This window comes from Eleutherodactylus coqui, chromosome 13 (genome assembly GCF_035609145.1).
Source record: "Eleutherodactylus coqui strain aEleCoq1 chromosome 13, aEleCoq1.hap1, whole genome shotgun sequence".
In the NCBI taxonomy this organism is placed as follows: Eukaryota; Metazoa; Chordata; class Amphibia; order Anura; family Eleutherodactylidae; genus Eleutherodactylus; species Eleutherodactylus coqui.
Genome location: NC_089849.1, coordinates 99,547,391 through 99,568,582, shown reverse-complemented (window position 1 = coordinate 99,568,582; position 21,192 = coordinate 99,547,391). Strand labels below are relative to the sequence as shown.

The following is a 21,192-nucleotide window of genomic DNA, read 5'->3' as shown; positions in this document are numbered from 1 at the left end:
TATTAATGTCCCCACTCAGGGACATGTTTACGGCGATGCTGAAATGTTTGTTTTTGTTTTTTCTAAAAAAACAAATTCCGAATTCGGCTTACACTCCATTCTGAGAATTCCCTGCGCTTGCGGTTCCTTTAGAATTGTAATCGATTTCGGTGTGTGCGTCTTGCCTTTGTGAGCAGCTGTGATAACCCTTCAGTCCATGTACTGGTGAATAGGGGAGGTGTGAGTGCCTTTTGGCTGAACGTGCTGCTTGACTGGGCAGAGTACATGAGCTTCATGTGGCAAGTGATCCTCGCTGTTACCTCAGGACACGGTGACAGAATTAATGCGCTTCCCTACAAGCGTGGAGGGCTAATGTTCAGCTCCTGACCGTCCTTCCTCCGCACTCCATACAACAGATACACTGCTAGCACAAACATGTCAGACATTGAGACCAGCTTTGACGATGCTCTTTGCCTCTCTCCACAGAGTCCCGGGTCCCCGTCGCCCACCAAAAAACAGAACAAGGAGACGACCATCACAGTGAGTATCATATAAGCCTTGTTACTATGACGATGTAGCCATAAGAGCGGCAGCTAGAAGCAGCAAAAATGGAGACGACTTGATACATTGTGTCAAATTCGAAAACCTCACCAAAAACAGAATTTAGGATCAGACGACTGCGGCTTTCAGGACCAGAAACTAATATATATATATATACATTTTTTAATGTAAAGAAATAAGGGAGCAATTACATAGGAAGAGGAGGGGGCTTTATTAAAACCTTTCAATTAGCTGATACATCCCCCCCCCCCCCTTCTCATTATGACATTTTCACCCACACTACCAATGTGAAAATCGAAGGGGGGAAGTGGGCAATCTGCTTGTGGGCACCAATGTCTACAGATGGGGGGCTACAGTGTAGGACATGTTAAGAAACGTCTCTGATTTTGAGGGTTCATGTATTTAAAAAGGTGTTAGCAGTTTGTTCTTCAAGTCTTTTTAGGTTATTTTAATGAAGGGTTAATTTTGTATTTGTAAAAACGTTGATGATTTTTATTTTTTTGCATGTGATCGTTGGGTCATGAAGGATTGAGGAGGTGATTTTTTATTTTTTTTTAATGTGCGAATCCAAAAATACTGCTCATTTGTTGGCTAAATATAGTATTTGCCTCAGTTGACAGAATCTAAATAGGTGTTCGCAGGTGTTAATCGGTTGTTTAAATCTGTTGTTCCTTGTGAAATCGAGAGCTGCTCGCGACTTTACTGCCATCTGCTTGACAGGATGGCAAACATTTATGCTTTAAGTAGATGTAAAATAATTCTGCTGCTTCGTCCGGTTGGGTGTTCTGCCGCCCACCTCTGTGCAGGTAAATATGGGGGTGATTGACAGGCAGTAGGAGAGACTCTGTATATGGGGGGCTTCGGAGGGGGGGGCTCAAGTGTAGCAGATGAGGTTCATATGCTGCTCCTTGTCAGATGGAATTCCCTTGGAGCATTTATGTAATGTTACATAAGCATTGGCATGAAGACCTTGCTGTGTAACCCCTATTACACCGAATCCCCATCAATGTGGCATATTTTTATATATCTTTTTTTTAGATGATGTACATTTTTTTTTCTTTTTGATTAACGCTGATAATTTACATATGTAGATGGAGTAAACCTCGAACACAGGCAACACATATCCGTTCCATATGGGTATGAACCACTGTTCTCTTCCTCCTCCCACCTTCCCTACAACATTCGATGGAACCTTCCGAAACTGCAGCAACAAAGTTGTAATTTTCTCCCAACCAGTTAACCCTCGAGGTCGCTGCCATTTTGTGTTTTAAATAGAACACATTTTTTTCCAAATATACTTATGGATTCATTGACATATTAATGCATTCTTTGTGTTTTTTTTTCAATTTTACACTTATTAGATATGTAATTTATTTATTTTTGCTCTGCCAAAATATTGAGGATTTGGGCATCTTTTTGTCACTTCACACTGGCATATTTGCGCACGTAATACATAGAGAATAGAGCCCATTGATATCAATGGGTTCATTTACATTTACAAATTTTGCACGCGCAAAAAAAATAATAAAACATGGTCTGTTTTTCAGTGTATTTGCACACCATTGGTTCCCATAGGAGTCAATGAGGGTGCACAAAAGCATGTGCAATATGCAAGGAAATTAATGAAAGCTGCGTAATTCTGCTAGAAAAAGAACATATTTCTCACTCAAGTCTAATTAGCAACTTCCATCGGTGCGTCTGTTTGCAACGTATAAATTAACATGCCTTGCGGGCGCCACAAGTGCAGCAAAATACGCAGATGCAGGCACAAAAAGCCTCCTTAGTTCTGCAAAACCGCTATGCTCATGCACACAAAAAGACACATACGCTTGTGTGAAGCCAACGTTACTCCTATGATTGTATGAATGCTGTAAGTTGGCATAGGCCTCTAATGATCATAATTGGATCAGAATGTATTGGGACCATATATTGATGCTCTAGACTACATGAGTAGGATCAAGTCCTCTGATTTTATTTAGCCTTATGGCGTACAGCGCAGCTATTAAAGTGACCACGTAAGGCTTCATGAGCAATACATTAATTTGTTCATTTGCCCCTCTTTTCATATGCCCACCCGAAATTGTACACAATATTTGCCTACCATGCTAGTACAGTTTGGCCCTACATATTTGCAAGGTATCACAAATGGCAACACTCTTGATCTGGTCTTAGTCTCTTAGTGCTCTGCTTCCAACTTCATTAATTCCCCTCTCCCGCTCACAGACCATAACCTACTCTCTTTCTCTGTCAAGCTTCCTAGTCTCTCCCCAGACCCAATACTTTGCTGAGTCCCTACAGTCCTCTCTGTCCCATATCTCTCTGCTCTCCTGCCCCAACGTGGCTGCTGCACACTACAGCACCGCTCTCAAACAGGCCCTGGATGAAGCGGCGCCCGGCATGACCCAAACCATCCGATGCAGATCTTGGCAACCCTGGCTCAAGCCTCAAACACGCTTCATTCGGCAATGCTCTAGATGTGCTGAACGGCTGTGGAGAAAGTTGGAAATGTCCGCAGATTTTCTGCACTGCAAATTCATGCTCAGAACCTACAACTTATCCCTCCACCATGCCAAACAAGTCTACTTCACCTCTCTTGTCGTCTCATTATCTCAATACCCTAAACTACTCTTTGATACTTTTCACTCCCTTCTCAGCCCTAAACTGCATCCCCCAGTGATGGATCTGTGCTGAAGAGCTGGCTGCTTACTTCAAAATGAAAATCGCCAACATCCGGCAGGAAATAACCTCCCAATCCCAGACTAGCCCCGACCCTAGTCTTGTCAGTAACAGCCCCTGTTCACTGTACTCAGACCAATGACAGAGGAAGAGGTGTCCAGATTGCTTTTCTCAGCTCACCCCACCATCTGTGCTAGAGAGCCTCTCCCCTCACACCTCCTCCAGTCCCTCTCCCCAGTAGTTATCTCCCATCTCACCCCTATGTTCAACCTCTCTCTGACCTCTGGCATTTTTTCCTTCTCTTTCAAACACTTCATCATATCCCCACTGCTAAAGAAACAGACTCTTGACTCGACTGATGCTGCCAACTACCGACCTATGTCAAATCTCCCCTTTATCTCCAAACTACTAGAACGCCAAGGTCTACTCTCTCCTTATAAGGAGGGCCTTATAAGGAGAGAGTAGACCTTGGCGTTCTAGTAGTTTGGAGATAAAGGGGAGATTTGACATAGGTCGGTAGTTGGCAGCATCAGTCGAGTCAAGAGTCTGTTTCTTTAGCAGTGGGGATATGATGAAGTGTTTCCCTACTGATTACTCCCTACTGACCTCTCTGCAGCATTTGACACTGTTGACCACAAACTCCTCAGTATGCTTCGCTCCATGGGCCTAAAGGACACTGCTCTCTCCTGGTTCTCCTCCTATCTATCTGACCGCTCCTTCAGCGTCTCCTTTGGTGGCTCTAACTCCCCTCCCCCAACTCTCGGTCTTCCGCCCTCTACTCTTCTCCCTCTACATAGCCCCTATTGGACAAACAATTAGGAGATTTTACCTCCAATACCACCTGTACGCTGATGACACCCAGCTATACTCCTCTTCCCGTGACATCTCTGCACCTTTCCTCCAAAACATCACTGACTGTCTGTCCGCTGTCTGTAACACTATGTCCTCTCTCTACTTAAGGCCTCGTTCACACAGGCGACAAAGTTGCGCAATTTCGTCGCATTGCTACAATGCTGCAAATAGCATGTATGTGAAGCCCATGCTTTCCTATGGGTTACTTCACTCATGCAATATTTTGTAGCATGCGACAACCTGAAGCAAAAACATCGCGGGTCTGGCGATATTCACACGACTCGGGAGGTTTTGTAGCCCATGTTTCCCTTTGGAGCCTTGCTCTCTGTTGCATCTCACGAAAATGTGGCTTTCGTTTGGTGCGATGCAACTTTGACCGTAGGAAATCCTACGATCAAAGCCATAGCCTAAGCCCTAACTGCAGGAAAAAAAATACACATACACATCACCTGAGAAGAGCTGTGAGCCCAGCTGCGTCTTCTCCTCGATCTCTGACCCTTGTCTTTTTCTTTTCTTCTGGCTGGAGATTGAAAAATCCCTGCCTCCTGGCAACGCTCACTCTTGATTGGCTTATGCTTAGCCAATCACAGCCAGCGCTTGATGAACCAATCATAGCCATTCATCGAGTCCTGGCTGTGATTGGCTAAGCCTCAGCCAATCACAGCTAGCGCTTCCAGGAGACGGGGATTTTTCAATCCCCGGCCAGAAGAGAAGACTACGACCAGTGCCGGGAACCTGGGGAGAAGTTGCAGCGAAGCCACGGACAGCACGTGTAGGTGATTTTTGCTTTTCTTTTTTTTTTATTTTTTTTTTTTAATTCTTTAGCTATGGCTGATTTTATGGGTAGGGCTTATTTCTTTGCATTTGTTGTGTGACTTTGTAGCACCATATGCAACTTTGTAGTGCCACAAAGTCGCTATATCGCTGCGATTTTCTTGCACCCATGCCATGTCGCCAGTGTGAATGGGGCCTTGAACTGAACCTCTAAAAAAAAAAAAATGACCTACTGGTGTTTCCACTTTCTGCTGACTGACCTCATCCTGACATTTCCATCTCAGTCTATGGCACCATAACTCCTGCTGCCTTGGGGTTATATCGACTCTGATCTCTCCTTTACCCCCAAATCCAATCTCTGGCCCGAACATGTCAGTTGTACCTCAAGAACATCCCAAGAATCGGCCCTTTTTTCGCAGTGGATACGCTTAAAACGCTTACTGTTGCCCTCATCCACTTTTGGCTCGATTATTGCAACTCGCTGCTGATCGGTCTCCCCTGCACCAGACTCTCCCCTCTCCAATTCAGCCTTATTGCAGCAGCCAGGCTCATCTTCCTGTCCAGCCGCTACTCAGATGCCTCCACCCTGTGCCAGTCCCACACTGGCTGCCCATCAAATATAGAATTCAATTCAAACTCGCCAACCTCCTCCACAAAGTGCTCCACAGCACTGCGCTGCCCTGCAGTGCTTCCCAGATCTCCAGCCACCACCCAGTCTGCACCCTCCACTCCGTTAACTAAATCAGTCTGAGAGCCTCTTTAATTCGAACCTCTCATTCCTGCCTCCAAGACTTCTCCAGAGCAGCAACAGTCCTCTGGCACGCGCTACCCAAAACTATCCGGGTAATCCCTGACACTAAACTTCAGGCGTGCTCTAAAAATGCACCTCTTCAGGGACGCGTACCATATCGCCTAAACCAAACCTTTTGTACTCTGCCTGATAACATGCTCCCTGTTCTACTGATTGCATTACCTGCCAGCCCCCATCAACCTCACCCTGCGCATATATCTATATTACTCTCAAGCTCGGCCCTAACAACCAATCGGGTTGAGTCATGGAACCCAAACAACCAATCGGGTTGAGTCAGGGAACCCAAACAACCAATCGGGTTGAGTCAGGGAACCCAAACAACCAATCGGGTTGAGTCAGGGAACCCAAACAACCAATCGGGTTGAGTCAGGGAACCCAAACAACCAATCGGGTTGAGTCAGGGAACCCAAACAACCAATCGGGTTGAGTCAGGGAACCCAAACAACCAATCGGGTTGAGTCAGGGAACCCAAACAACCAATCGGGTTGAGTCAGGGAACCCAAACAACCAATCGGGTTGAGTCAGGGAACCCAAACAACCAATCGGGTTGAGTCAGGGAACCCAAACAACCAATCGGGTTGAGTCAGGGAACCCAAACAACCAATCGGGTTGAGTCAGGGAACCCAAACAACCAATCGGGTTGAGTCAGGGAACCCTGTTAGTAAAACCTTGTACGTCCTATGAAATCACATGTTAAAATACAAGCAATTATTAATCTGCCCTATTAATATATCCATCACCAGCATACAGTACTGCACACTATTCACCACAAACCAATCCCATCCAGCGCTGACCAAATTCTGCTACCTCTTGCCTTAAACCCACACTGAACACAAAAAATATAGTTTAGTTCTACAAACCAAAGGAAACCTTAATAATCAAATAGTAATAATAGTAGCCAACCCCAAACACCCATTACCTCACCATGCAGTAAAAGTAGTAATAGTACTTCTACCACCTTCTTCCTCATAGATCTATCTATCTATCTATCTCACCTTCTCTTTCTCTGTCCGCTGTGTTTCACCATCTCTAGTTCTATTTCAAAATGGATTTCTCCAAAAATCCTAACAAATATTGGGAAGCTTTATCCAGCCAATCACTTTTTTGGATCCAAGTAGAGGAAGGCTTCAAGAAAGAGACCCTGCCATAACAGAGGCTCTGACAGCACCCAGTTTAGTGTAGTTCAAAGACCGAACCTTTACCAGATTGCCAAAAACGTTGCCCTGCAGTTTCTACAGGGAGGATTTTCTTCTGCGTCATCACCAAATACCTGGCATTCTATTCGTGACTCCTCAAATCAGGCCTCTTCCCTTCTTGTAGGTCAAACAGCCCAGTGTAGGCCACTCTATGGAGGCACCTACCTCTGTATTAAAAGGGCACTGAGGAAATGCTTTTTTTTTTTTTTTTTTTTTTGCGCTTTTGTTTTTTAGATCTCATGTACTTCAGTTTCCCATTTACATATAGTTTCCATGGAAGGAATGCCAAGCAATATCACAAATTCTGTGGGATATTTATTGAATTCAATAAACTGCCCAATTAAGGTTTTCAAGGGTTGGGTTAATCATTCGAGCCTAAATGTTTCTGGATATGGGACAACAGGAACATGTGGTCAAGGAATTTCCTTGGCTTAGTCCTGATCTCACACATCACCAGACCCCATCTGCAGATCACATTCAGATACAAGATGCCATAAATCAGCAGATACCTGTGGGGTTTCCTTCACTTGCCCTCCTTTTGTACCAGTCTTGGAAGAAGGGCAGAAATCCTTCTTTACCAAATTACACCCATGGAGCTGCACTCTCCATCCAGAAGTTTGAGATGTTTGTAGTAACAAGCCTTCACAAAGAGGATTGCATATATTGTATTCTGGGTCTCCCACAGCAGCAAGTACTCCTCCTGATTGGGTTCAGTTTATCTGACATAAAGTTTGGAAGAACAGACTGTAGATCTTAACCCAGAGAGATTGTGAGATGTTAAAAGATTGGAACCTAGAAAGTTTAGGTCAGGTTAATCCCTTCAGTGGGGTTCAAATCCAAACCCTTCCATTGCTCAATGTTTTAAACTGTATCTTTTAGCCTGCATTCTGAATTTTGGGGGGACTAATCACCTTGGCCAAATGTGATGCCAAAAATCTTAAATAGCATTGAACAACTTATATTATCCATCCAATCTTTTCTTCTGAGCATTGCAGGACAGGGATATCATCCATGTACTCTACCACCTTTCAGAGCCAATCCCTCTCTGTGTTTATAGCCAGCAAATCTGGCAACCAGGTCTCCTGTAGAAATATCAGCTTCAACTTGGCAAGAAAAAATCAGAGGCTGTAAAACAAGGCATATCTGAGCTAAGACTAGGGATAGCAATGGTCCCTATTAATGGTAGACAAGGTTGATTGCTTTTTTTCACCTATGGGACCCTTTGGGATCTATGGGACCACAGAATCCCCAAATGATCACTTCCTCCTGATCCATTCACATCATTTAGACTCTGTTCAAGAAGAGCAGAGGGACTCTACATTCCTGCAGATTGCATGGTACAAGAGGTCTCGCTAAGGAACCGTTTCCTTTTGGGATCTGATTTTTTTTTTTTTGCCCTTTTTATTTTACCTCCTTTCTTGCTTTATCCATTTCTGGTTTTCCTTCTCCTGACTCATCAAGAACAGAATCTGCAGGGCTGGCCAACTTCTGGAAGAGTCCCCTCTTTCTCTTCTGCCTCACTGTTCTCAGATATCTGAGTTGTCACAACTATTTTGGGCCTGGATTGCAGTTTTCCATTTGCCTTCCCCCAAGGCACCCTAGCTATGCCACCCTTTTTTCTTCCTTTGCATCCTTCTGCCCTTAGAGCTTGCATCTGCCTCCTGCTGACCGCTTTCCTTGCCAGCTCTAAAGGCCATGCTCATAACACAGGAATAGTAGAGAGGACAGTGAATGAAAGGTCTCATCTCTCCACAAAGGTGTCAACGGATCTCCTAAGAATCTGCAAGATGACCAACCCTACCATGCAATGAATACTTCTGTGCAGTCCCTGTAGGGTTATAGTATGAGGATACCACATTTATAAGAGAACTTTGGTTGACCTGGTTAAAATGCCAGGATCGTCTACCATATCAGGAATGTTGGGGAGGAAATATATGTGATTCAGAATAGCCAGATATATGCCGCTTGACCATAATAAAAGTGCAAGTGTCTGCCATATATCATGTCCGATCATGTCTGTATGAAAGAAATCACAGCAGGTCCTGGTAGCGCTCAGCTATTTCCATTGGCCTAAGTGAAGTTAATGGAGCTGTACCACACATGCATGGCCAGCGCTCCATTCAATATGACATCACAGCGATTGGAGCAGCGATTCAGAGGTCTGGCAAATGGGACCCCTTGTTCAAGCGCCTGTGGGGGTATCAGCAGTTGGGCCCCCATGATCTATTAGTTTTCACCTATTCAGTGGATGGGCGGAAAAAAAACCAGTTTCTGGAATACCCTTTTAACTGCATAGCTGCTTAATTCTCATAGCCCACCATCACAACTGCCTTCACTGATACTTAAGCTATGGTAGATAATGCCATTGGGTCTCTAGACCAAGCTGCACCAGATAGCCCAGTCTACTCTCCTGTGCAGACAAAGCGGAGTATCCTCTCTCTGCTTCACATTTTCCACATCCTCAGCTTCCTCAACGTAGAAAACATAACCCAACTGATGGCTCCTCTGTAGAGATTGGTTGTCATAGCTTGTAGTGGACCCAAATAAGGATCCTCATCACCTCTTCAATCCCCTGGACCTCCTGACTCTGGCTCCTGAAGACTTGCACCATTTTCCTGCTCTCAAACACTCCCTTTTATAGCCTCCTCTCATACCACATGACATGACAGACTTGATACATTTACATGCAGGCTTTGGATTTCACAAACATTAACCTCTGAATTGCTGCAGCTGTGCAACACACATGCCAGATATGACCAGACAGATTTTGCACAGTGCATCTACACAGGACATACATGTATGACATTTATGGAGTGGACCAGGATGATATACTGGGTCACTACACTACCTGTAGTCTGTAATGGTGAAAATAAGACTTTTCTTCTGTGCAATTCTACCATTTGTGTGTGTGTGTGTGTGTGTGTGTGTGTACAGAATTAATAATGGCACATTTAATAAACTGGACTGCAATGGATGTAGCAATACTAATTTTTACTATTGCTTTAATTTTTGGGAGATGCAATAACTAGGAAAAAAGGTTTTTAGTTTTCTTGTTTTGTCTTTTTTTTTCTTTTAATGTCCTTTTTGTTTAATTTATTGTGAGGATATTAAGATTTTTCTTTAATTAATCCCTATAGGGGATTTGAAAGTACGATTGCCTGATCACTTAAGCAGTATAATGCAATGCTATGGTATTGCACTATACTATATGCCACAGGCAAGTCTTTAATAGGCAAGCAGCGATGGTAGGCCTGGGGACCTTAAAAAGCCCCACAGGCTGCCGGTATTAGTGTATCTTAACGCAACCAGAAGCTAGGGGTTTGACAAGGGGAACTCCCCTCTCACACTCCCAGATCCAGATAGGGTCAAGGCACAAAGGTGTTTGAAGGTCCTAAAGTCGCTGAATGTGAGCCGTACAATGTGGAATGTCGGTGAAGAGACCTGCACAGCTACAGCCTTGTGTCCCTGTTCCGCCGCTGTGGGGTCCCAGCTGTCCTTCTCGTGCACCTGGAGGCGTCAGCAGGCTGTAACCAACATTCCCCCAGCGCAGTTCGGTCCCTGATGTGGGCTGGCAGCTCTTTTGCCGCTGCTGCAGTATGGCTGCGAATGCTCTGAGATAGTCTGAGTTAGGGGCGGCCCGGCGGTGTGTCCTCCCTGCTGCCCTGCGGAAGGTTACACATACCTGGGGGACGGTAAAGGAGCTGAATGTGCGCTGCTGCCCGCAAACTGCCTCCACAACACAGTCTCTGTTGGTTTTCAATGATGAGCTCCATGAGACCATGAAATAGCCATTCTAGATACTAGAAGGAATGTCGCTGCTGACCGACATATATTGTATGCAATCATTCATATAATAGTTGAGCATATTGAAAAGGCAAACCATTTATAAAATTACAGTATGGAAATACAATATTTTTGTCTTTTTACAGATAAACTGCGTGACCTTTCCCCATCCCGATACCATGCCGGAGCAGCAGCTGCTAAAGCCTGGCGAGTGGAGCTACTGCGATTATTTCTGGGTAAGCGATACATCTTCCTGTACATAGTGATATGGAGAATGCTGGTATTGCAACACCCCAGAGGGGTACCCCGGGCACTCGACTACTGTGCAGAACTGGGAGCGATAAGTGTTGGCTTGTCACAGTGGCACTTACCAGGCTCTGGTCCCAGAGGGTTATCACGTAGCCAAGGCCAGAGCAGGATCGCAGGCCACCTTCGACACCCCTAGGATAGGGAATGCCAATAAACAGGTTGATGGGGGTAGTAGTAGTAATCACTCGTGACGCCACCATTCCCACACACCAGTATGCTACGCCGCGGAGAAAAGAACACAGACTTGTGTGCAGTACCTTGGGTTCCCAGGAACTTTTGATGCCCGGTATAACTTTACGTAAAGATTCAACTTTACATAACAGGTATTCAAGGCAAGGCAGATACAATTCACTTTCAATGCCAGCAGGCTAGAGCTCAGAGGTCAGGGAGGATACACAGGATGAATACACTCTGACAGTCCACGTTATCTGTCTGGCACAGCTCCTGGACTGGGAGCACTCCAGAGGAGGAAGGGGTATCGTGGTCATTCTGCAGACTCTCTGGCAGACAATTATTAAAGAAGGCTTAAACAAATATCATAGCAGGTATGTGGGTGTGTCAGTAGTGTACCTCTGTGCGGTGATCCGGACTTTGGACGGCCGCACAGGAAAAGTCTGTAGTGTGAACTGGCACCTACATAGAAGCTGAAGGTGCTTCCATGTGGCTCTGTGTTAGCGCACTCTTGGGTCCCTGAATTAGATCACACTCACGGATTAAAGACAGAATTCTTTTTTTCCTGCTCTAAAACACTCCCATTTAGAACCTCGCTTGTACCACGTGACGTGACAAACTGATACATTTTACATGCAGGCAATGATTTTATTAATGTTAACCTCTCAAGCACCGCAGCTGTGCAACACACACACTGGATATGACAGGACAAGCTTTGTACAGTGCATCTACATAGGACAAAACATGTATGACATTGATGGAGGGGACCAGGATGGTGTTCTGGGCTAATAGTTTTACCTGGGTGTCTCCTGTATATAATCATATATGTACAGCTGGTATACATTATACATCCTGTATATAGTGATATGGAGCATTCTGATATAACCTGGGTATCTCCTGTATATAATTATATATACAGCTTGCATAAGTTATACATCCTGTATATGGTGATATGGAGCATGCTAAGATAAGGTAGATATGACAGATATTGGGGGTAGATATGATATGAGGGGTAGATATGACAGATATGGGGGTTAGATATGATATGAGGGATAGATATGACAGATATGAGGGGTAGATATGACGGATATGAGGGGTAGATATGACGGATATGAGGGGTAGATATGACGGATATGAGGGGTAGATATGACGGATATGAGGGGTAGATATGACGGATATGAGGGGTGGATATGACGGATATGAGGGGTGGATATGAGGGGTAGATATGACGGATATGAGGGGTAGATATGACGGATATGAGGGGTAGATATGACGGATATGAGGGGTAGATATGACGGATATGAGGGGTAGATATGACGGATATGAGGGGTAGATATGACGGATATGAGGGGTGGATATGACGGATATGAGGGGTGGATATGAGGGGTAGATATGACGACGGATTTGAGGGGTAGATGACGGCTATGGTCCATACCTTATAACCTGTGTGGTGCTGTACGTAGGGGGCAGTGTTATACAGTCTATTGCTTTATGGATTTTGCCGTTTTGTTTTATAGGCAGATAAGAAAGATCCGCAAGGCAACAGCTCAGTAACGGGATTTGAAGAACTCCTTCAAAAACGTCTTAAAGGAAAACAAATGCAGAAGGAGATGGCAGAGTTCATCCGTGAACGGTGATCACAAACTCCCTCTCTTCTTCCAGTCTTTTCTGACACCTCTTCCTGGACTGTAAACTACTTCATTAACAATGATAGTCTAATGACAAACCTCTAGACTTCCCTGGTAAATTATATTGGCACGTATTAGCCCCTTAAAGGGGCAGCCTTTTAGGTTTTCCCACCACAGAGACAGACTTCACTAAGAAACTATAACTCTTATTTTTTAGTTGATGTAGCTGTCTGAGGGCTTGTTGTTCTTTTGCGGGACCAGTTGTATTTTTCAGTGGTTCTAGTTAATGTACAGAAGAACTTCTAAAAAGTGCAGTGAAATGGGAGAAAAAAAACAATGTAACCATTTTGGGGGGGGTTATTGCTTTTATGGCATACACACTGTGGCAAAAATGACATATTGTTGTTCTGGGGATCGGTACAATTAAGGCCACCTGCACACGGGTAGATTTGCACTGCAAAATTCAGCGCGGGCGCCCACCTCCGGGTTCCGCTGCAAATCCAGCCCGTGGCATACTATGACAATACGTGACTTCCTGCCTACGAGCGGAAATCTATTGCGATGTTCTACTCGTGGGGCCGAAATCGCAGCATCCTGTGATTTTGCATGGGCTACGCATGGATGGCTTTTATTGAAGTCAATGAAAGCAGTCCATACCACGGCCATTCTGCAATCATCATCGCAGAATTGCCGCGAGAGCCACGTCTTCGCCATAGAAATGGCGTCATCCCTACTGCGCATGTTCGCTGGCCGGCACACCCGCACAGGGAGAACAAGACACAGGAGAAGTACGCTGGGGTCGCCTACCGGGCACCGGGTCGTACTCTGTTGCGGGATCCGACCCGCCCAACCCCCCTGTGTGCAGGCGGCCTAAGGCGATAAGCAAGTTAAGAGTATAAGCCCAGTTTTTCAGCACATTTTTTAATACTGAAAAAGCCCCCCTCAGCTTATACTCGAGTGAGGTAAAAAAAACTAAAAAAAACCCTGCAATACTCCCCTCCCAGCCGGCATCTGTGTCCCCGGCACGATGGTCTCCCCGGCGGTGCTGCAAGCTGCTTGAGAATTCTCCCCACTGTCATCTCCATGCTCAGCTTTGAATTCCCCCGCTATCAGCGCTGTGTAAGTGCTGTGATTGGATTGAGGGCCAGCCAATCACAGCCTGCGCTCGATCATTCACAGCCATTCAGTGGATGACATCACTGAATAGCTGTGATTTGTTTATCGAGCGCCGGCTGTGATTGGCTGGCCCTCAATCCAATCACAGCGCTTACTTACACAGAGCTGACGGCGGGGGAATTCAAAGCCAAGCAGGGAGATGACAGCGGGGAGAATTCTCAAGCAGCTTGCTGCACCGCTGGGGAAACCATCGCGTCGGGGACACAGATGCTGTTTTTTTTTTTTTTTTTTTTTTAGCTAGTGTATATACTCGAGTATAGCTAGGCTTATACTCGCGCCAATAAGTTTTACCAGTTTTTTTGTGGTAGAACTTATTGACTCGGTTTATACTCGGGTCAGCTAATACTCGAGTATATACAGTATATTTTTTTTTTTATTACATTTTTTTTTTTTGGAGAAGGGGGTCACCAAAAAAGTCCAGTTCTGGCATAGTGTTTTTTTTTGGGGGGGGGAGGGGGGTTGATGACATTAACCATGCAGGATTTTGTTTTGACTTTTATGGTAATTGTGATGCCAATTATGTGTTCATTTTTTTTTTTTGTTTGTATTGTGAGTTATCTTTTTTTAACCCCCTAAGGACCAGACACTTTTTAGGAATTTTACCCATGTGGCGGTTTTACTGCCCTATTTTTTTTCCTTCAGCTACCACAATTATTTTTGCTGCGTTTTTTTCCCCGTGACATATAGGGCTATATTTTTTATATCTTTATTCACTGACTTCTTTTGCCAGTTTTTCTGTCTTATTGGGGGTAAAAAGCTAAAAAAAATTATTTTTTTTTAAACCTTTTCTAGTTTTGATTTTGATTAGTAGATTTACGCTAAAATAAGGTATGGGAATGAGTTCCTCATTTCGTTTCAGACTTTTTGATATATACTATGTATGGTTTTGGATTACAGGGCGCATGTAGCAACTGTTTTGATTGGCGTCAGATTTGGGTTATTTTTTTTCTTATGTATATATTGTTTTAGTTACTGATTGTATGTAATTATGTTTTTTACTATCTATGTTCCCCATGACAACATAGAAGAGCAATAGGGAACATTCACATGCTTTTTTTTTTTTTCTTGACATTTTTCCACTGTAGTCGGGGCATCTGTAGGGGCCCCAGTTACAGGGAAAACGCCCTCTATAGTGACAGTCATTGGCAAAGCCGATAAGGGTCTATTATGACCCTCCAGCTCTGCTGTAGCAGAAAATCCCAGCAGTCACATGACCCCCGGGCCCCTGTAGTGGAAGTTACACTTCTACTTTCACTTTTTAGTACACAGCACTCATTGAGCACTGTGTACTTGGGGAAGGAGAAGACAGAAAGGGTTAAAAACCCCTCCTGCCTTCTCCTCCGGGTTATCAGAGAAGTTTCTTTTTTCCTTCAAATTGTGAACATTCTTTATTTTTTCAATAATAAACCTTTTTTTAAAAATTATTTTTCCTCTTTGTTCCCATTAGGGGCTTTGAACTTGTGATCTTTAGATCGCTTATGCCATGTACTTCAGTATTGCAGTATGTTATTTCTGCTAGCATTCTATTGGGACAAGCTTGTCTTATTAGACACAAATGCATGGCAGCCCTGGGTTGCCATGCTAACCGAAAGGCACCTCCATGATTTCTGAATGCTTGTCAGGGCATTTAAAGGGTTAACAGCTACATTCAGCTTGAGCACTGAACACTGCTATTTTGCCCGGGTATCCATTGTCAGACAGTTGGCATCTGCCATGTATGGAGTGGATTATACCCCTCATCGGAGTGCGTACATGTACGCCCTTTAAGGTCAAGGAGTTTTCCCATGACTTAAACGTGCTTTGCAACAATTCTGTCCCTTCTGGTTGCGACTGACCAGTACATGTGACATCGACAGCCAATCACTGGTGAGCTTCTATAGTCAGTGATTGGCTGCAGCTGACATGTCCTGGTCAGCAGGAACCAGGAGGGACAAAGTGGTTGTGGAGCAATGTGTGGCCCTCGCTCTGCCCCCGGCGCTGTGCGGCCCCTGCTCCAAAGCTCCCACTTCGGCCAGCTGAACTTGAAGAAAAACTTAACTTCTGCAGCTCCTAACAGGCTCGGCATGGTGCGTGCGCAGCCTGCTCTGTCCCTTCTCTGCTCAGTACAGTCTGTGCAGCTGGAGGAAACTGCACTGCTGCCTCTGCAGAAACAAGCCGCTTGTGATGAGCTGCAGCAGCGAGGAATCACGGGCGAGGAGGAACCATCCACTGCTGGTTGCCCCGTCACATGCCGGGACCGTGTGGTCACCTACATTGTAGGAACACCCCTGAAGAGCCTCATCAAAATGCTTCTCCCTGGGGGACATGTTTACCACCATAGCTCCCCTACGTCCAGAGACCATGCTTGGTAACGTCCCCCTTTAATATTCTGAGGTGTCTGGAGAAGGAACAGCGAGCAGCTGCCTGGGATGGCGGAGGAGCTCATCTAAGCGGGGGCGGGACCTTCTCTTGCGCCTCTGCATCTGGTTATACTTGAGCACAGTTTTGCAAATAGACAAACTATAGAACGCCACCCAGATAGTTCCTCGGTCAGGTCTATTCCACGAGTTTTTTGTTTTTTTAAGGATGCGTTGGCAATGAGTCTGACCAAGAGTTGGCAGCGTAGCTGCAGCTTATCTTAGTAGCTGCATGTCTCACCCTCATTTTGGAATACTTGATTGCTGTCTGTGCACCCCGGCACGGCAGCCTCTAGCGGGTGCTGAGACGCTAGTCAGATGATGCCACTTCCGTTTCTGGACAGAATCCCACAAAAATAGGACCCACTGCTATTTTTCTATCTCGCTGTGTCGCTGCAAGAGAAAATCTGCTTGTGTTAAGGAACCCATCTAAAATAACGGGGACCTTTCATCTGACAACACACAGAAATTGTGCAAAACAGAATTGCCCCTTCTAAACCCCCCCCCCCCCTCCAATCTGAGCATTTTAAAGGGAATCCCCATATATATATAAGCATGAAGAAGTGACCCCTTAGCGCGCATCTCATCATGTGTCTCCGGTGAGGGGATGATGCTTTATTGAAATGTCCAAATTTCACTCTTTTTCAGGATCAAAATTGAGGAGGAATATGCAAAAAACTTGGCAAAACTGTCACAGAATTCCCTGGCATCACAAGAAGAAGGGTAAGATGCCTCTCAATGATGAGGCCTCCGTAAGCAAGATCCTATTGTGCTTTAGTAATATATAAACAAGTGCAGGGCTGTGACAACCCCTCAGACATGATATAGGGGCTGGTTGTCAGTAATAGATGGGATACTGTCACTATAGTATAAGGTGTGTGGGTGTCATGTCTGATCAGTGTAATTATATTATACCCAGTGATGTCAGTATAAGGGGGGGGGGGGGGGGCTGTGACAACCCCTCAGACATGATATAGGGGCTGGTTGTCAGTAATAGATGGGATACTGTCACTATAGTATAAGGTGTGTGGATGTCATGTCTGATCAGTGTAATTATATTATACCCAGTGATGTCAGTATAAGGGGGGGGGGGGGGGGCTGTGACAACCCCTCAGACATGATATAGGGGCTGGTTGTCAGTAATAGATGGGATACTGTCACTATAGTATAAGGTGTGTGGATGTCATGTCTGATCAGTGTAATTATATTATACCAGTGATGTCAGTATAAGGGGGGGGGGGGGCTGTGACAACCCCTCAGACATGATATAGGGGCTGTGTGTCAGTAATAGATGGGATACTGTCACTATAGTATAAGGTGTGTGGATGTCATGTCTGATCAGTATAATTATATTATACCCAGTGATGTCAGTATAAGGGGGGGGTGGGGGCTCTGACAACCCCTCAGACATGATATAGGGGCTGGTTGTCAGTAATAGATGGGATACTGTCACTACAGTATAAGGTGTGTGGATGTCATGTCTGATCAGTATAATTATATTATATTATACCAGTGATGTCAGTATAAGGGGGGGGGGGGCTGTGACAACCCCTCAGACATGATATAGGGGCTGGTTGTCAGTAATAGATGGGATACTGTCACTATAGTATAAGGTGTGTGGATGTCATGTCTGATCAGTGTAATTATATTATATCTAGTGATGTCAGTATAAGGGGGGGGGGCTGTGACAACCCCTCAGACATGATATAGGGGCTGGTTGTCAGTAATAGATGGGATACTGTCACTATAGTATAAGGTGTGTGGATGTCATGTCTGATCAGTGTAATTATATTATATTATACCAGTGATGTCAGTATAAGGGGGGGGGGGGGGCTGTGACAACCCCTCAGACATGATATAGGGGCTGGTTGTCAGTAATAGATGGGATACTGTCACTATAGTATAAGGTGTGTGGATGTCATGTCTGATCAGTGTAATTATATTATATCTAGTGATGTCAGTATAAGGGGGGGGGGGGCTGTGACGACCCCTCAGACATGATATAGGGGCTGGTTGTCAGTAATAGATGGGATACTGTCACTATAGTATAAGGTGTGTGGATGTCATGTCTGATCAGTGTAATTATATTATATTATACCCAGTGATGTCAGTATAAGGGGGGGGGGGGCTGTGACAACCCCTCAGACATGATATAGGGGCTGGTTGTCAGTAATAGATGGGATACTGTCACTATAGTATAAGGTGTGTGGATGTCATATCTGATCAGTGTAATTATATTATACCCAGTGATGTCAGTATAAGGGGGGGGGGGGGGCTGTGACAACCCCTCAGACATGATATAGGGGCTGGTTGTCAGTAATAGATGGGATACTGTCACTATAGTATAAGGTGTGTGGATGTCATGTCTGATCAGTGTAATTATATTATATTATACCCTGTGATGTCAGTATAAGGGGGGGGGGGGCTGTGACAACCCCTCAGACATGATATAGGGGCTGGTTTTCAGTAATAGATGGGATACTGTCACTATAGTATAAGGTGTGTGGATGTCATGTCTGATCAGTGTAATTATATTATACCAGTGATGTCAGTATAGGGGGGGGGGTGCTGTGACAACCCCTCAGACATGATATAGGGGCTGGTTGTCAGTAATAGATGGGATACTGTCACTATAGTATAAGGTGTGTGGATGTCATGTCTGATCAGTGTAATTATATTATATTATACCCAGTGATGTCAGTATAAGGGGGGGGGGGGGCTGTGACAACCCCTCAGACATGATATAGGGGCCGGTTGTCAGTATAAGATGGGATACTGTCACTATAGTATAAGGTGTGTGGATGTCATGTCTGATCAGTGTAATTATATTATATTATACCAGTGATGTCAGTATAAGGGGGGGGCTGTGACAACCCCTCAGACATGATATAGGGGGCTGGTTGTCACTAATAGATGGGATACTGTCACTATAGTATAAGGTGTGTGGATGTCATGTCTGATCAGTGTAATTATATTATATTATACCAGTGATGTCAGTATAAGGGGGGGGGGGGGGCTGTGACAACCCCTCCGACATGATATAGGGGGCTGGTTGTCAGTAATAGATGAGATACTGTCACTATAGTATAAGGTGTGTGGATGTCATGTCTGATCAGTGTAATTATATTATACCCAGTGATGTCAGTATAAGGGGGGAGGGGGCTGTGACAACCCCTCAGACATGATATAGGGGCTGGTTGTCAGTAATAGATGGGATACTGTCACTATAGTATAAGGTGTGTGGATGTCATGTCTGATCAGTGTAATTATATTATATTATACCCAGTGATGTCAGTATAAGGGGGGGGGCTGTGACAACCCCTCAGACATGATATAGGGGCTGGTTGTCAGTAGTAATAGATGGGATACTGTCACTATAGTATAAGGTGTGTGGATGTCATGTCTGATCAGTGTAATTATATTATACAAGTGATGTCAGTATGAGGGGGGAGGGGGGCTCTGACAACCCCTCAGACATGATATAGGGGCTGGTTGTCAGTAATAGATGGGATACTGTCACTATAGTATAAGGTGTGTGGATGTCATGTCTGATCAGTGTAATTATATTATACCAGTGATGTCAGTATAAGGGGGGGGGGCTGTGACAACCCCTCAGACATGATATAGGGGCTGGTTGTCAGTAATAGATGGGATACTGTCACTATAGTATAAGGTGTGTGGATGTCATGTCTGATCAGTGTAATTATATTATATTATACCAGTGATGTCAGTATAAGGGGGGGGGGGCTGTGACAACCCCTCAGACATGATATAGGGGCTGGTTGTCAGTAATAGATGGGATACTGTCACTATAGTATAAGGTGTGTGGATGTCATGTCTGATCAGTGTAATTATATTATATTATACCCAGTGATGTCAGTATAAGGGGGCGGGGGGGGGGGGGGGGGCTGTGACAACCCCTCAGACATGATATAGGGGGCTGGTTGTCAGTAATAGATGGGATACTGTCACTATAGTATAAGGTGTGTGGATGTCATGTCTGATCAGTGTAATTATATTATATTATACCCAGTGATGTCAGTATAAGGGGGCGGGGGGGGGGGGGGCTGTGACAACCCCTCAGACATGATATAGGGGGCTGGTTGTCAGTAATAGATGGGATACTGTCACTATAGTATAAGGTGTGTGGATGTCATGTCTGATCAGTGTAATTATATTATATTATACCCAGTGATGTCAGTATAAGGGGGCGGGGGGGGGGGGGGGCTGTGACAACCCCTCAGACATGATATAGGGGGCTGGTTGTCAGTAATAGATGGGCTACTGTCCCTATAGTATAAGGTGTTTTTGGTCTCATGGACATGCAGTCAGTCAGCTGTTGACTTTAGTTGGACTGTATTGGATGTCTTTAGGTAGTTTTTCCTTATTACTGAGTGTAGCAGCCCGCTCAGCTTTCTGTACTTCATGTATAAATTCATAATACGCAGATCTTTTCTCAGACTTCCAGATTCTCTGAAAAACATAAAACTCCAGCTCCCGCTCTTACGTAAAACTCCTTCTTTATTATGAAAACTTTTTACAAAGCATGATAGTTCCCATGGCTACAATAAACATTCCTACACGTTTTATATGCAGCTAAGCATTCTTTGGTGTGTTTGAAACGTGTTGGAGTTTGTTGTAACCATGTGAACTCTGTTGTGCTTTTGTCATCACCAGGTGGCGCTCTTCTTGGTTGTGTTGGCATTTTCATAGATCAGATCGTAGTTATGTTTCTGGGACTTGTTTGTATGAAGGCAGTGCTGCTTCATTTACCGCATTAACCCCTACCTGTCCCATGATGTAGATGGATGTCATTGGAGTGAGGTGCCTCTCACACGGGAACGTTAGCGATATCCCTGCTAGAAAATCCTGCAATATTA

At 44.8% G+C, this 21,192-nt stretch overlaps 1 protein-coding gene across 6 annotated transcripts in view; it reads left to right on the top strand.

Moving 5' to 3' along the window:
- GAS7 (growth arrest specific 7) overlaps positions 1–21,192 on the top strand; it is a 206,752-nt gene that overhangs the window by 164,652 nt on the left and 20,908 nt on the right. For all 6 annotated transcript variants that reach the window (XM_066587924.1, XM_066587927.1, XM_066587928.1 and 3 more), the window contains 4 exons: positions 466–519; positions 10,779–10,868; positions 12,630–12,745; positions 16,961–17,035. In XM_066587924.1, coding sequence (XP_066444021.1) covers positions 466–519; positions 10,779–10,868; positions 12,630–12,745; positions 16,961–17,035 — 335 coding nt within the window. The remainder of the gene's footprint in view (positions 1–465; positions 520–10,778; positions 10,869–12,629; positions 12,746–16,960; positions 17,036–21,192) is intronic.